General features: G+C 48.2%; 1 protein-coding gene across 7 annotated transcripts in view; it reads left to right on the forward strand.

The window, feature by feature from the left end:
* Positions 1 to 18,050, forward strand: part of LOC106591515 (tyrosine-protein kinase Tec-like) — a 106,423-nt gene that overhangs the window by 26,263 nt on the left and 62,110 nt on the right. For all 7 annotated transcript variants that reach the window (XM_045721410.1, XM_045721413.1, XM_045721411.1 and 4 more), the window contains exons 3-4: positions 4,214 to 4,318; positions 7,059 to 7,140. In XM_045721410.1, the coding sequence (XP_045577366.1) occupies positions 4,214 to 4,318; positions 7,059 to 7,140 (187 nt within the window). The remainder of the gene's footprint in view (positions 1 to 4,213; positions 4,319 to 7,058; positions 7,141 to 18,050) is intronic.

Below are 18,050 nucleotides of genomic sequence, written 5' to 3' on the forward strand. Positions count from 1 at the left end.
GTGTTCTGTCTCTCTCCTGTCCAATACCTTACTGTATTCTGTCTCTCTCCTGTCCAATACCTTACTGTGTTCTGTCTCTCTCCTGTCCAATACCTTACTGTGTTCTGTCTCTCTCCTGTCCAATACCTTACTGTGTTCTGTCCTTTTGTCTCTCTGCTGTCCCATACCTTACTGTGTTCTGTCTCTCTCCTGTCCAATACCTTACTGTGTTCTGTCCTTCTGTCTCTCTCCTGTCCAATACCTTACTGTGTTCTGTCTCTCTGCTGTCCAATACCTTACTGTGTTCTGTCTCTCTGCTGTCCAATACCTTACTGTGTTCTGTCTCTCTCCTGTCCAATACCTTACTGTGTTCTGTCTCTCTCCTGTCCAATACCTTACTGTGTTCTGTCCTTCTGTCTCTCTCCTGTCCAATACCTTACTGTCTTCTGTCTCTCTCCTGTCCAATACCTTACTGTGTTCTGTCTCTCTCCTGTCCAATACCTTACTGTGTTCTGTCTCTCTCCTGTCCAATAACTTACTGTGTTCTGTCTCTCTGGTGTCCAATACCTTACTGTGTTCTGTCTCTCTCCTGTCTAATACCTTACTGTGTTCTGTCTCTCTCCTGTCCAATACCTTACTGTGTTCTGTCTCTCTCCTGTCCAATACCTTACTGTGTTCTGTCTCTCTCCTGTCCAATACCTTACTGTGTTCTGTCTCTCTCCTGTCCAATACCTTACTCTGTTCTGTCCTTCTGTCTCTCTGCTGTCCAATACCTTACTGTGTTCTGTCTCTCTCCTGTCCAATACCTTACTGTGTTCTGTCTCTCTCCTGTCCAATACCTTACTGTGTTCTGTCTCTCTCCTGTCCAATACCTTACTGAGTTCTGTCTCTCTCCTGTCCAATACCTTACTGTGTTCTGTCTCTCTCCTGTCCAATACCTTACTGTGTTCTGTCTCTCTGCTGTCCAATACCTTACTGTGTTCTGTCTCTCTCCTATCCAATACCTTACTGTGTTCTGTCTCTCTCCTGTCCAATACCTTACTGTGGTCTGTCTCTCTCCTGTCCAATACCTTACTGTGTTCTGTCTCTCTGCTGTCCAATACCTTACTGTGTTCTGTCTCTCTCCTATCCAATACCTTACTGTGTTCTGTCTCTCTCCTGTCCAATACCTTACTGTGTTCTGTCTCTCTCCTGTCCAATACCTTACTGTGTTCTGTCTCTCTCCTGTCCAATACCTTACTGTGTTCTGTCTCTCTGCTGTCCACACCTTACTGTGTTCTGTCTTTCTCCTGTCCAAAACCTTACTGTGTTCTGTCTCTCTCCTGTCCCATACCTTACTGTGTTCTGTCCTTCTGTCTCTCTGCTGTCCAATACCTTACTGTATTCTGTCTCTCTCCTGTCCAATACCTTACTGTGTTCTGTCTCTCTGCTGTCCAATACCTTACTGTGTTCTGTTTCTCTGCTGTCCAATACCTTACTGTGTTCTGTCCTTCTGTCTCTCTGCTGTCCAATACCTTACTGTGTTCTGTCTCTCTCCTGTCCAATGCCTTACTGTGTTCTGTCTCTCTCCTGTCCAATACCTTACTGTGTTCTGTCTCTCTGCTGTCCAATACCTTACTGTGTTTTGTCTCCCTGCTGTCCAATACCTTACTGTGTTCTGTCTCTCTGCTGTCCAATACCTTACTGTGTTCTGTCTCTCTCCTGTCCAATACCTTACTGTGTTCTGTCTCTCTCCTGTCCAATACCTTACTGTGTTCTGTCTCTCTCCTGTCCAATACCTTACTGTGTTCTGTCCTTCTGTCTCTCTGCTGTCCAATACCTTACTGTGTTCTGTCTCTCTCCTGTCCAACACCTTACTGTGTTCTGTCTCTCTGCTGTCCAATACCTTACTGTGTTCTGTCCTTTTGTCTCTTTGCTGTCCCATACCTTACTGTGTTCTGTCTTTCTGCTGTCCAATGCCTTACTGTGTTCTGTCCTTCTGTCTCTCTGCTGTCCAATACCTTACTGTGTTCTGTCTCTCTCCTGTCCAGTACCTTACTGTGTTCTGTCCTTCTGTCTCTCTGCTGTCCAATACCTTACTGTGTTCTGTCTCTCTCCTGTCCAATACCTTACTGTGTTCTGTCTCTCTCCTGTCCCATACCTTACTGTATTCTGTCTCTCTGCTGTACAATACCTTACTGTGTTCTGTCTCTCTCCTGTCCAATACCTTACTGTGTTCTGTCCTTCTGTCTCTCTCCTGTCCAATACCTTACTGTCTTCTGTCTCTCTCCTGTCCAATACCTTACTGTGTTCTGTCTCTCTCCTGTCCAATACCTTACTGTGTTCTGTCTCTCTCCTGTCCAATACCTTACTGTGTTCTGTCTCTCTCCTGTCCAATACCTTACTGTGTTCTGTCTCTCTCCTGTCCAATACCTTACTGTGTTCTGTCTCTCTGCTGTCCAATACCTTGCTGTGTTCTGTCTCTCTGCTGTCCAATACCTTACTGTGTTCTGTCCTTCTGTCTCTCTGCTGTCCAATACCTTACTGTGTTCTGTCCTTCTGTCTCTCTACTGTCCAATACCTTACTGTCCTTCTGTCTCTCTGCTGTCCAATACCTTACTGTGTTCTGTCTCTCTCCTGTCCAATACCTTACTGTGTTCTGTCTCTCTCCTGTCCAATACCTTACTGTGTTCTGTCCTTCTGTCTCTCTACTGTCCAATACCTTACTGTCCTTCTGTCTCTCTCCTGTCCAATACCTTACTGTGTTCTGTCTCTCTGCTGTCCAATACCTTACTGTGTTCTGTCTCTCTCCTGTCCAATACCTTACTGTGTTCTGTCTCTCTCCTGTCCTTATGTCGTCTCGTCCAATACATTACTGTGTTCTGTCCTTCTGTCTCTCTGCTGTCCAATACCTTACTGTGTTCTGTCTCTCTCCTGTCCAATACCTTACTGTATTCTGTCTCTCTCCTGTCCAATACCTTACTGTGTTCTGTCTCTCTCCTGTCCAATACCTTACTGTGTTCTGTCTCTCTCCTGTCCAATACCTTACTGTGTTCTGTCCTTCTGTCTCTCTCCTGTCCCATACCTTACTGTGTTCTGTCTCTCTGCTGTCCAATACCTTACTGTGTTCTGTCCTTCGTCTCTCCTGTCCAATACCTTACTGTGTTCTGTCTCTCTGCTGTCCAATACCTTACTGTGTTCTGTCTCTCTGCTGTCCAATACCTTACTGTGTTCTGTCTCTCTCCTGTCCAATACCTTACTGTGTTCTGTCTCTCTCCTGTCCCATACCTTACTGTATTCTGTCTCTCTCCTGTCCAATACCTTACTGTGTTCTGTCTCTCTCCTGTCCAATACCTTACTGTGTTCTGTCTCTCTCCTGTCCAATACCTTACTGTGTTCTGTCCTTCTGTCTCTCTCCTGTCCAATACCTTACTGTGTTCTGTCTCTCTCCTGTCCAATACCTTACTGTGTTCTGTCTCTCTCCTGTCCAATACCTTACTGTGTTCTGTCTCTCTCCTGTCCAATAACTTACTGTGTTCTGTCTCTCTGGTGTCCAATACCTTACTGTGTTCTGTCTCTCTCCTGTCTAATACCTTACTGTGTTCTGTCTCTCTCCTGTCCAATACCTTACTGTGTTCTGTCTCTCTCCTGTCCAATACCTTACTGTGTTCTGTCTCTCTCCTGTCCAATGCCTTACTGTGTTCTGTCTCTCTCCTGTCCAATACCTTACTCTGTTCTGTCCTTCTGTCTCTCTGCTGTCCAATACCTTACTGTGTTCTGTCTCTCTCCTGTCCAATACCTTACTGTGTTCTGTCTCTCTCCTGTCCAATACCTTACTGTGTTCTGTCCTTCTGTCTCTCTGCTGTCCAATACCTTACTGTGTTCTGTCTCTCTCCTGTCCAATGCCTTACTGTGTTCTGTCTCTCTCCTGTCCAATACCTTACTGTGTTCTGTCTCTCTCCTGTCCAGTACCTTACTGTGTTCTGTCTCTCTGCTGTCCAATACCTTACTGTGTTCTGTCTCTCTCCTGTCCAATACCTTACTGTGTTCTGTCTCTCTGCTGTCCAATACCTTACTGTGTTCTGTCCTTCTGTCTCTCTGCTGTCCAATACCTTACTGTGTTCTGTCTCTCTCCTGTCCAATACCTTACTGTGTTCTGTTTCTCTCCTGTCCAACACCTTACTGTGTTCTGTCTCTCTCCTGTCCAATACCTTACTGTGTTCTGTCCTTCTGTCTCTCTGTTCGTTGTTAACAGAAGAAGTTTAAGAAGGGGTCCATCGACCTGCAGAAAGTCAGGTGTGTGGAGATCGTGAAGAATGGAGGAGGAGTCATACCCTGTCAGAACAAATACCCCTTCCAGGTGATCGGTTGATTGATCAATATTGAGAAATATAAAGAGATAGTTTGTCAATTTTCCATGTTCAAAATTGAAAAGGCACTCACACATGTGAGCAATCTTTTAGCAGGTGCATGGTAACAGCTGAACAAGATGGTAGTAAAAAGGAAACCTGCATACTGCTCTTGATAGTATCATTGATCTTTAATAAGCTTTACTTATCGGCCTCACGGCCTTCATCAGAGCTTTACGTATCGGCCTCACGGCCTTCATCAGAGCTTTACGTATCGGCCTCACGGCCTTCATCAGAGCTTTACGTACCGGCCTCACGGCCTTCGTCAGAGCTTTACATATCGGCCTCACGGCCTTCATCAGAGCTTCAGGTATCGGCCTCACGGCCTTCATCAGAGCTTTACGTATCGGCCTCACGGCCTTCATCAGAGCTTTAGGTATCGGCCTCACGGCCTTCATCAGAGCTTTTTTGAGTAAAAAAACGTCATTTTTTTTCAACTCACAAAAGCTCTGATGTAGGCCGTGAGTCCGATACCTAAAGCTCTGATGAAGGCCGTGAGGCCGATATGTAAAGCTCTGATGAAGGCCGTGAGGCCGATATGTAAAGCTCTGATGAAGGCCGTGAGGCCGATATGTAAAGCTCTGATGTAGGCCGTGAGTCCGATACCTAAAGCTCTGATGAAGGCCGTGAGGCCGATATGTAAAGCTCTGATGAAGGCCGTGAGTCCGATACCTAAAGCTCTGATGAAGGCCGTGAGGCCGATACCTAAAGCTCTGATGAAGGCCGTGAGGCCGATACCTAAAGCTCTGATGAAGGCCGTGAGGCCGATACCTAAAGCTCTGATGTAGGCCGTGAGGCCGATACCTAAAGCTCTGATGAAGGCCGTGAGGCCGATACCTAAAGCTCTGATGTAGGCCGTGAGGCCGATACCTAAAGCTCTGATGAAGGCCGTGAGGCCGATATGTAAAGCTTACAGTCGTATGACAAAAGTTTGGGCACCCCTCTGAGGCTGCATAATAATTTACTCTGTCGTCACAGAAAATGATCACAGTGGCATGCCATTCATTTTCTAATAAAAGCAGAGTACTGGGGTTATTGTCCAGACAAAGATGTTTAGTGTAGCAATATTAAGTTGTATGAAATTAAATCGGATGTGAAAAACAGGCTCTGCAAAAATTTGGGCACCCTTGTCATTCTGTTGATTTGAATACCTGTTAACTACTTAGCACTGATTAATTGGAACACACCATTGGTTTGGTGAGCTCATTAAGCCTTGAACTTCATAGACAAGTGGATCCAATCGTGAGGAAAGGTATTTAAGGTGGCCAATTACAAGTCGTTGTTCTCTTTGACTCTCCTCTGAAGAGTGGCAACATGGGGAGCCTCAAAACAACTCTCAAATGACCTGAAAACAAAGATTGTTCAACATTATGGTTTAGAGGGAAAACGACAAAAAGCTAATCGCAGAGATGTAAGCTGTCAGTGTCCACTGTGAGGAACATAGTGTGGAAATGGAAGACCACAGCCACAGTTCTTGTTAAGGCCAGAAGTGGCAGGCCAAGTAAAATATCGGAGAGGCAAAAGGCGAAGGATGGTGAGAACGGTCAAAAACAGCCCACAGACCACCTCCAAAGACCTACAACATCATCTTGCTGCAGATGGTGTCACTGTGCATCGTTCAACAATTAAAGCGCACTTTGCACAAGGAGAAGCTGTATGGGAGAGTGATGCGGAAGAAGCCTTTTCTGCACACGCGCCACAAACAGAGTTGCTTGAGGTAATGCAAACGCACATTATGGACAAGCCAGCTACATTTTGGAATAAGGTGCTGTGGACTGATGAAACAAAGATTGAGTTATTTGGTCATAACAAGGGACGTTATGCATGGCGGCAAAAGAACACAGCATTCCAAGAAAAACACTTGCTACCCACAGTAAGATTTGGTGGGTGTTCCATCAGGCTGTGTGGCTGTGTGGCCAGTGGGAATCTTGTTAAAGTTGAGGGTCGCATTGAATCCACTCAATATCAGCAGATTCTTGGGAATAATGTTGAAGAATCAGTCACAAAGTTGAAGTTACGCCGGGGCTGGATATTTCAACAAGACAACGACCCAAAACACTGCTCAAAATCTACCCGGGCATTTACGCAGAGGAACAAGTACAATGTTCTGGAATGTCCATCCCAGTCCCCAGACCTGAATATCATTGAGAATCTGTGGGATGATTTTGAAGCGGGCCGTCCATGCTCGGTAACCATCAAACCTAACTGAACTGGAGATGTTTTGTAAGGAGGAATGGTCCAAAATACCTTCATCCAGAATCCAGACACTCATTAGAGGCTATAGGAAGCGTCTAGAGGCTGTTATTTTAGCAAAAGGAGGCTCTACTAAATATTGATGTGATTTTTCTATTGGGGTGCCCAAATTTATTGCACCTGTCTAATTTTGTTTTGATGCATATTGCACATTTTCTGTTAATCCAATGAACCTCATTTCACTACTGAAACATTACTGTGTCCATCAGTTATTTGATAGATCAAAATGAAATTGCTGATCCAAACACCCAATTATTTATAAATGGAAATCATGGAAATTGTTAGGTTGTGCCCAAACTTTTTCCATACGACTGTATTAAAGATCAGTGACACGATCGCAGATTTCCTTTTTTCCTTCAATCTTCCACGTTAACGACAACATTATGATGTGTTACAGTTCGTGCCGATATGACGCCAGCTGTTAATTCTCTCTACTAGGTGGTGTATGACTCCAGTACTCTCTACGTGTTCGCTCCCAGCCCTGAGAGTAGGAATATCTGGGTCCAAATTATCAAGGAAGGTCAGTTACTAGCCATTTTTTTACATCCTCCAGTTATGTTATGCTATGCTATAAACACTCTCTGTTGTTGTCCTTCATAGCTAGGCCTATGTTATGCTACGCTATAAACACTCCATAGCTAGGCCTATGTTATGCTACGCTATAAACACTCCATAGCTAGGCCTATGTTATGCTACGCTATAAACACTCCATAGCTAGGCCTATGTTATGCTACGCTATAAACACTCCATAGCTAGGCCTATGTTATGCTACGCTATAAACACTCCATAGCTAGGCCTATGTTATGCTATGCTATAAACACTCCATAGCTAGGCCTATGTTATGCTATGCTATAAACACTCTCTGTTGTTGTCCTTCATAGCTAGGCCTATGTTATGCTATGCTATAAACACTCTCTGTTGTTGTCCTTCATAGCTAGGCCTATGTGATGCTATGCTATAAACACTGGAGATCAACACCCCAAAATCAGACATTTAACTTAAGAAAGATGAAACCAATTGATATAGTGCCTGTCCTCTCTATGAAGGGGTCAATATCAACTAAGGAGCAGGTCTAGATGGACTTGAACCCACATGTATAAAGTGGTCTGCTGATGTTAGACTGTATCCTCTAGCAGACCTATTCAATGTGTCTTTAACGACTGGTGAAATGCCTTCTGGGTGGAAATGTGTCCGAGTGACCCCTCTTCATAAAGGTGGAAACTAGTTAGACCCAAATAACTACAGACCTACAGTACCAGTCAACAGTTTGGACATACCTACTCATTCAAGGGTTTTTCTTTATTTTTTACTATTTTCCTACATTGTAGAATAATAGTGAAGACAGAATCATGTAGTAACACAAAAAGTGTTAAACAAATCAAAATATATTTTAGATTTTAGATTCTTTTTTCATACTTTTTTAATACTGGGAATCAAACTCACAACCCTGGAGATGCAAGAGTTGCGCCCTACCAGCGGGGCCGCGCTCTACCAGCTGGGCCGCGCCCTACCAGCTGAACCGCGCCTTACCAGCTGAGCCCTGCTCTACCAGCTGAACCGGGCTCTACCAGCTGAACCGGGCTCTACCAGCTGAACCGCGCCTTACCAGCTGAACCGGGCTCTACCAGCTGAGCCCTGCTCTACCAGCTGAACCGGGCTCTACCAGCTGAACAGGGCTCTACCAGCTGAACCGGGCTCTACCAACTGAACCGCGCCTTACCAGCTGAGCCCTGCTCTACCAGCTGAACCGGGCTCTACCAGCTGAACCGGGCTCTACCAACTGGGCCGCGCTCTACCAACTGGGCCGCGCCTTACCAGCTGAGCCCTGCTCTACCAGCTGAACCGGGCTCTACCAACTGAACCGGGCTCTACCAACTGAACCGCGCCTTACCAGCTGAGCCCTGCTCTACCAGCTGAACCGGGCTCTACCAACTGGGCCTCGCTCTACCAGCTGAACCGGGCTCTACCAGCTGAACCGGGCTCTACCAACTGAACTGCGCCTTACCAGCTGAGCCCTGCTCTACCAGCTGAACCGGGCTCTACCAGCTGAACCGGGCTCTACCAACTGGGCCGCGCTCTACCAACTGGGCCGCGCTCTACCAGCTGAACCGAGCTCTACCAGCTGAGTCGCGCTCTACCAGCTGGGCCGCGCTCTACCAGCTGGGCCGCGCTCTACCAGCTGGGCCGCGCTCTACCAGCCGGGCCGCGCCCTACCAGCCGAGCCGCGCCCTACCAGCTGGGCCGCGCTCTACCAACCGGGCCACGCTCTACCAACCGGGCCGCGGTCTACCGGCTGGGCCGCGCTCTACCGGCTGGGCCGCGCTCTACCGGCTGGGCCGGGCTCTACGAGCTGGGCCGCGCTCTACCAACTGGGCCTCGCTCTACCAACTGGGCCGCGCTCTACCAGCTGGGCCGCGCTCTACCAACTGGGCCTCGCTCTACCAGCTGGGCCGCGCTCTACCAACTGGGCCGCGCTCTACCGGCTGGGCCTCGCTCTACCGGCTGGACCGCGGTCTACCGGCTGGGCCTCGCTCTACCGGCTGGGCCGCGGTCTACCGGCTGGGCCGCGCTCTACCGGCTGGGCCGCGGTCTACCGGCTGGGCCGCGCTCTACCGGCTGGGCCGCGCTCTACCGGCTGGGCCGCGCTCTACCGGCTGAGCCCTGCTCTACCGGCTGAACCGGGCTCTACCGGCTGAGCCCTGCTCTACCAGCTGAACCGGGCTCTACCAACTGAACAGGGCTCTACCAACTGGGCCGCGCCCTACCGGCTGGGCCGCGCTCTACCAGCTGGGCCGCGCTCTACCAGCTGAGCTACGCGATACAAGATGATTTTAACACTTTACAAAAATGATTTCTAGAAAATAATTTGGTTTGTAATCAAACAAAGTCCTACTTCCTGCTGTTTCGTACACGGCAAAGAATTAACGGATCGATCAATTCTTGAAAGTGTTGATTGTTTGAAATATCTGGGTTTGAAGATAGATTCAGAATCTATCTTTTGGAAAAACAGTGAACTATAAGCTTACTACGACGGTCTAAGAGTTGTTTTACTGTATCCATTAGAAAGACCTTAGTAACCCAACTGCTTCCTGTCCTAGACTATGGTGACATCATCTATCACAACACAACCTAGACCTTAGTAACCCAACTGCTTCCTGTCCTAGACTATGGTGACATCATCTATCAAAACACAACCTAGACCTTAGTAACCCAACTGCTGCTTCCTGTCCTAAACTATGGTGACATCATCTATCACAACACAACCTAGACCTTAGTAACCCAACTGCTTCCTGTCCTAGACTATGGTGACATCATCTATCAAAACACAACCTAGACCTAAGTAACCCAACTGCTTCCTGTCCTAAACTATGGTGACATCATCTATCACAACACAACCTAGACCTAAGTAACCCAACTGCTGCTTCCTGTCCTAAACTATGGTGACATCATCTATCACAACACAACCTTACTTTGCCAGTTAGATGTCATTCATAACAATCTAACTCTGCCAGGCTAAAATTACTCTGCCAGGCTAACACTACTCTGCCAGGCTAACACTACTCTGCCAGGCTAAAATTACTCTGCCAGGCTAACGCTACTCTGCCAGGCTAACACTACTCTGCCAGGCTAACGCTACTCTGCCAGGCTAACGCTACTCTGCCAGGCTGACACTACTCTGCCTGGCTAACACTACTCTGCCAGGCTAACACTACTCTGCCAGGCTAACACTACTAACACTACTCTGCCAGGCTACCACTATTCTGCCTGGCTAACACTACTAACACTACTCTGCCAGGCTAACGCTACTCTGCCAGGCTAACACTACTCTGCCAGGCTAACACTACTCTGCCAGGCTGACACTACTAACGCTACTCTGCCAGGGTAACACTACTCTGCCAGGCTAACACTACTCTGCCAGGCTAACACTACTCTGCCAGGCTAAAATTACTCTGCCAGGCTAACACTACTCTGCCAGCCTAACACTACTCTGCCAGGCTAACGCTACTCTGCCAGGCTAACACTACTCTGCCAGGCTAACGCTATTCTGCCAGGCTAAATTACTCTACCAGGCTAACGCTACTCTGCCAGGCTAACGCTACTCTGCCAGGCTAACGCTACTCTGCCAGGCTGACACTACTCTGCCAGGCTAACACTACTAACACTACTCTGCCAGGCTAACACTACTAACACTACTCTGCCAGGCTAACACTACTCTGCCAGACTAACACTACTCTGCCAGGCTAACACTACTCTGCCAGGCTAACGCTACTCTGCCAGGCTAACACTACTAACACTACTCTGCCAGGCTAACACTACTAACACTACTCTGCCAGGCTAACGCTACTCTGCCAGGCTAACACTACTAACACTACTCTACCAGGCTAATACTACTCTGCCAGGCTAACACTACTCTGCCAGGCTAATACTACTCTGCCAGGCTGACACTACTCTGCCAGGCTAACACTACTAACACTACTCTGCCAGACTAACACTACTCTGCCAGGCTAACACTACTCTGCCAGGCTAACACTACTCTGCCAGGCTAACACTACTCTACCAGGCTAACACTACTAACACTACTCTGCCAGGCTAACACTACTCTGCAAGGCTAACACTACTCTGCCAGGCTAACACTACTCTGCCAGGCTAACACTACTAACACTACTCTGCCAGGCTGACACTACTAACACTATTCTGCCAGGCTAACGCTACTAACACTACTCTGCCAGGCTAACACTACTAACACTACTCTGCCAGGCTAACGCTACTAACACTACTCTGCCAGGCTAACACTACTAACACTACTCTGCCAGGCTGACACTACTAACACTATTCTGCCAGGCTAACGCTACTAACACTACTCTGCCAGGCTAACACTACTAACACTACTCTGCCAGGCTAACACTACTCTGCCAGGCTAACACTACTAACACTACTCTGCCAGGCTAACACTACTCTGCCAGGCTGACACTACTAACACTACTCTGCCAGGCTAACACTACTAACACTACTCTGCCAGGCTAACACTACTAACACTACTCTGCCAGGCTAACACTACTCTGCCAGCCTAACACTACTCTGCCAGGCTGACACTACTAACACTACTCTGCCAGGCTAACACTACTAACACTACTCTGCCAGGCTAACACTACTCTGCCAGGCTAACACTACTAACACTACTCTGCTAGCCTAACACTACTAACACTACTTTGCCAGGCTAACACTACTAACACTACTCTGCCAGACTAACACTACTCTGCCAGGCTAACACTACTAACACTACTCTGCCAGACTAACAATACTCTGCCAGACTAACACTACTCTGCCAGGCTAAACACTACTAACACTACTCTACCAGACTAACAATACTCTGCCAGACTAACACTACTCTGCCAGGCTAAACACTACTAACACTACTCTACCAGACTAACACTACTCTGCCAGGCTAACACTACTAACACTACTCTGCCAGGCTAACACTACTAACACTACTCTGCCAGACTAACACTACTCTGCCAGACTAACACTACTCTGCCAAGCTAGAACTACTAACACTACTCTACCAGGCTAACACTACTCTGCCAGGCTAACACTACTAACACTACTCTGCCAGGCTAACACTACTCTGCCAGGCTAACACTACTAACACTACTCTGCAAGGCTAACGCTACTCTGCCAGGCTAACACTACTCTGCCAGACTAACACTACTCTGCCAGACTAACACTACTCTGCCAGGCTAACGCTACTAACACTACTCTGCCAGGCTAACACTACTCTGCCAGGCTAACACTACTCTGCCAGGCTAACACTACTAACACTACTCTGCCAGGCTAACACTACTCTGCCAGGCTAACACTACTAACACTACTCTGCCAGGCTAACGCTACTCTGCCAGGCTAAACACTACTCTGCCAGGCTAACACTACTAACACTACTCTGCCAGGCTAACGCTACTCTACCAGGCTAACACTACTCTGCCAGGCTAACACTACTAACACTACTCTGCCAGGCTAACGCTACTCTGCCAGGCTAACACTACTCTGCCAGGCTAACACTACTCTGCCAGACTAACACTACTAACACTACTCTACCAGGCTAACACTACTCTGCCAGGCTAACACTACTAACACTACTCTGCCAGGCTAACACTACTCTGCCAGGCTAACACTACTCTGCCAGGTTAACACTACTAACACTACTCTGCCAGGCTAACACTACTCTGCCAGGCTAACACTACTCTGCCAGGCTAACACTACTAACACTACTCTGCCAGGCTAACACTACTCTGCCAGGCTAACACTACTAACACTACTCTGCCAGGCTAACACTACTCTGCCAGGCTAACACTACTAACACTACTCTGCTAGGCTAACACTACTCTGCCAGCCTAACACTACTAACACTGCTCTGCCAGGCTAACACTACTCTGCCAGGCTGAAACTACTCTGCCAGGCTAACACTACTCTGCCAGGCTGAAACTACTCTGCCAGGCTAACACTACTCTGCCAGGCTAACACTACTCTGCCAGGCTGACACTACTCTGCCAGGCTAACACTACTAACACTACTCTGCCAGGCTAACACTACTAACACTACTCTACCAGGCTAACACTACTCTGCCAGGCTAACACTACTCTGCAAGGCTGACACTACTCTGCCAGGCTAACACTACTAACACTACTCTGCCAGGCTAACACTACTAACACTACTCTACCAGGCTAACACTACTCTGCCAGGCTAACACTACTCTGCAAGGCTAACACTACTAACACTACTCTGCCAGGCTAACACTACTCTGCCAGGCTAACACTACTCTGCCAGCCTAACACTACTAACACTACTCTGCCAGGCTAACACTACTCTGCCAGGCTAACACTACTCTGCCAGCCTAACACTACTAACACTACTCTGCCAGGCTAACACTACTCTGCAAGGCTAACACTACTCTGCCAGCCTAACACTACTAACACTACTCTGCCAGGCTAACACTACTCTGCCAGGCTAACACTAGTCTGCCAGGCTAAAATTACTCTGTCAGGCTAACGCTACTCTGCCAGTCTAACACTACTAACACTACTCTGCCAGGCTAACGCTACTCTGCCAGGCTAACGCTACTCTGCCAGGCTAACACTACTCTGCCAGACTAACACTACTCTGCCAGGCTAACACTACTAACGCTACTCTGCCAGGCTAACACTACTAACACTACTCTGCCAGGCTAACACTACTCTGCCAGGCTAACACTACTAACACTACTCTGCCAGGCTAACACTACTCTGCCAGGCTAACACTACTATGCAAGGCTAACACTACCCTGCCAGCCTAACACTACTAACACTACTCTGCCAGGCTAACACTACTCTGCCAGGCTAACAATACTATGCAAGGCTAACACTACTCTGCCAGACTAACACTACTCTACCAGGCTAACACTACTCTGCCAGACTAACACTACTCTGCCAGCCTAACACTACTAACACTACTCTGCCAGGCTAACACTACTCTGCCAGACTAACACTACTCTGCCAGGCTGACACTACTAACACTACTCTGCCAGGCTAACACTACTCTGCCAGACTAACACTACTCTGCCAGGCTAACGCTACTCTGCCAGGCTAACACTACTAACACTACTCTGCCATGCTAACACCACTAACGCTACTCTGCCAGGCTAACGCTACTCTGCCAGGCTAACGCTACTCTGCCAGGCTGACACTACTCTGCCAGGCTAACACTACTCTGCCAGGCTGACACTACTCTGCCAGGCTGACACTACTCTGCCATGCTAACACTACTCTGCCAGGCTAACACTACTCTACCAGGCTAACACTACTAACACTACTCTGCCAGGCTGACACTACTCTGCCAGGCTAACGCTACACTGCCAGGCTAACGCTACACTGCCAGGCTAACACTACTCTGCCAGGCTAACACTACTCTGCCAGGCTAACGCTACTCTGCCAGGCTAACACTACTCTGCCAGACTAACACTACTCTGCCAGGCTAACACTACTCTGCCAGGCTGAAACTACTCTACCAGGCTAACACTACTAACACTACTCTGCCAGCTAACACTACTCTGCCAGGCTAACACTACTAACACTACTCTGCCAGGTTAACACTACTAACACTACTCTGCCAGGCTAACACTACTCTGCCAGGCTAACACTACTAACACTACTCTGCCAGGCTAACACTACTCTGCCAGGCTAACACTACTAACACTACTCTGCCAGGCTAACACTACTCTGCCAGGCTAACGCTACTCTGCCAGGCTAACACTACTAACACTACTCTGCCAGGCTAACACTACTCTGCCAGGCTAACACTACTCTGCCAGGCTGACACTACTCTGCCAGGCTAACACTACTAACACTACTCTGCCAGGCTAACATGACTCTGCCAGGCTGACACTACTCTCCCAGGCTAACACTACTAACACTACTCTGCCAGACTAACACTACTCTGCCAGGCTAACACTACTCTGCCAGGCTAACACTACTCTGCCAGGCTAACACTACTAACACTACTCTGCCAGGCTAACACTACTCTGCCAGGCTAACGCTACTCTGCCAGGCTAACACTACTAACACTACTCTGCCAGGCTAACACTACTCTGCCAGGCTAACACTACTCTGCCAGGCTGACACTACTCTGCCAGGCTAACACTACTAACACTACTCTGCCAGGCTAACACTACTCTGCCAGGCTGACACTACTCTGCCAGGCTAACACTACTAACACTACTCTGCCAGACTGACACTACTCTGCCAGGCTAACACTACTCTGCCAGGCTAACACTACTCTGCCAGACTAACACTACTCTGCCAGGCTAACACTACTAACACTACTCTGCCAGGCTAACACCACTAACACTACTCTGCCAGGCTAACACTACTAACACTACTATGCCAGGCTAACACTACTCTGCCAGGCTAACACTACTAACACTACTCTGTCAGGCTAACACTACTAACACTACTCTGCCAGGCTAACACTACTCTGCCAGGCTAACACTACTAACACTACTCTGCCAGGCTAACACTACTAACACTACTCTGCCAGGCTAACGCTACTCTGCCAGGCTAACACTACTCTGCCAGACTAACTCTACTCTGCCAGGCTAACACTACTAACACTACTCTGCCAGGCTAAAATTACTCTGCCAGGCTAACACTACTCTGCCAGGCTAACACTACTCTGCCAGGCTAACACTACTAACACTACTCTGCCAGGCTAACACTACTCTGCCAGGCTAACACTACTCTGCCAGGCTAACACTACTAACACTACTCTGCCAGGCTAACGCTACTCTGCCAGGCTAACACTACTCTACCAGGCTAACACTACTCTGCCAGGCTAACACTACTCTGCCAGACTAACACTACTAACACTACTCTACCAGGCTAACACTACTCTGCCAGGCTAACACTACTAACACTACTCTGCCAGGCTAACACTACTCTGCCAGGCTAACACTACTAACACTGCTCTGCCAGGCTAACACTACTCTGCCAGGCTAACACTACTAACACTACTCTGCCAGGCTAACACTACTCTGCCAGGCTAACACTACTAACACTACTCTGCCAGGCTAACACTACTCTGCCAGGCTAACACTACTCTGCCAGGCTAACACTACTAACACTACTCTGCCAGGCTAACGCTACTCTGCCAGGCTAACACTACTCTACCAGGCTAACACTACTCTGCCAGGCTAACACTACTCTGCCAGACTAACACTACTAACACTACTCTACCAGGCTAACACTACTCTGCCAGGCTAACACTACTAACACTACTCTGCCAGGCTAACACTACTCTGCCAGACTAACACTACTAACACTACTCTACCAGGCTAACACTACTCTGCCAGGCTAACACTACTAACACTACTCTGCCAGGCTAACACTACTCTGCCAGGCTAACACTACTAACACTGCTCTGCCAGGTTAACACTACTAACACTACTCTGCCAGGCTAAAATTACTCTGCCAGGCTAACACTACTAACACTACTCTGTCAGGCTAACACTACTCTGCCAGGCTAACACTACTCTGCCAGGCTAACACTACTAACACTACTCTGCCAGGCTAACACTACTCTGCCAGGCTAACACTACTCTGCCAGCCTAACACTACTAACACTACTCTGCCAGGCTAACACTACTCTGCCAGGCTGAAACTACTCTGCAAGTCTAACACTACTCTGCCAGGCTAACGCTACTCTGCCAGGCTAACACTACTAACACTACTCTGCCAGGCTAACACTACTCTGCCAGGCTGACACTACTCTGCCAGGCTAACACTACTAACACTACTCTGCCAGGCTAACACTACTAACACTACTCTGCCAGGCTAACACTTCTCTGCCAGGCTAACACTACTCTGCAAGGCTAACACTACTCTGCCAGCCTAACACTACTAACACTACTTTGCCAGGCTAACACTACTCTGCCAGGCTAACACTACTCTGCCAGGCTAAAATTACTCTGCCAGGCTAACGCTACTCTGCCAGGCTAACACTACTAACGCTACTCTGCCAGGCTAACACTACTAACGCTACTCTGCCAGGCTAACACTAATAACACTACTCTGCCAGGCTGACACTACTCTGCCAGGCTAACACTACTCTGCCAGCCTAACACTACTAACACTACTCTGCCAGGCTAACACTACTCTGCCAGGCTAAGTCTACTAACACTACTCTGCCAGGCTAACACTATTCTGCCAGGCTAACACTACTAACACTACTCTGCCAGGCTAACACTACTCTGCCAGGCTAACACTACTATGCAAGGCTAACACTACTCTGCCAGACTAACACTACTCTGCCAGGCTAACACTACTCTGCCAGCCTAACACTACTAACACTACTCTGCCAGGCTAACACTACTCTGCCAGGCTAACACTACTAACACTGCTCTGCCAGGCTAACACCACTAACACTACTCTGCCAGGCTAACACTACTCTGCCAGGCTGACACTACGCTGCCATGCTAACACTACTCTGCCAGGCTAACACTACTAACACTACTCTGCCAGGCTAACACTACTCTGCCAGACTAACACTACTCTGCCAGGCTAACACTACTAACACTACTCTACCAGGCTAACACTACTCTGCCAGGCTAACACTACTAACACTACTCTGCCAGGCTAACACTACTAACACTACTCTGCCAGACTAACACTACTCTGCCAGGCTAACACTACTAACACTACTCTGCCAGGCTAACACTACTCTGCCAGGCTGACACTACTCTGCCAGGCTAACACTACTAACACTACTCTGCCAGGCTAACACTACTCTGCCAGACTAACACTACTAACACTACTCTACCAGGCTAACACTACTAACACTACTCTACCAGGCTAACACTACTCTGCCAGCTAACACTACTCTGCCAGCTAACACTACTCTGCCAGG

This window comes from Salmo salar, chromosome ssa07, assembly GCF_905237065.1.
Source record: "Salmo salar chromosome ssa07, Ssal_v3.1, whole genome shotgun sequence".
Classification (NCBI taxonomy): domain Eukaryota; kingdom Metazoa; phylum Chordata; class Actinopteri; order Salmoniformes; family Salmonidae; genus Salmo; species Salmo salar.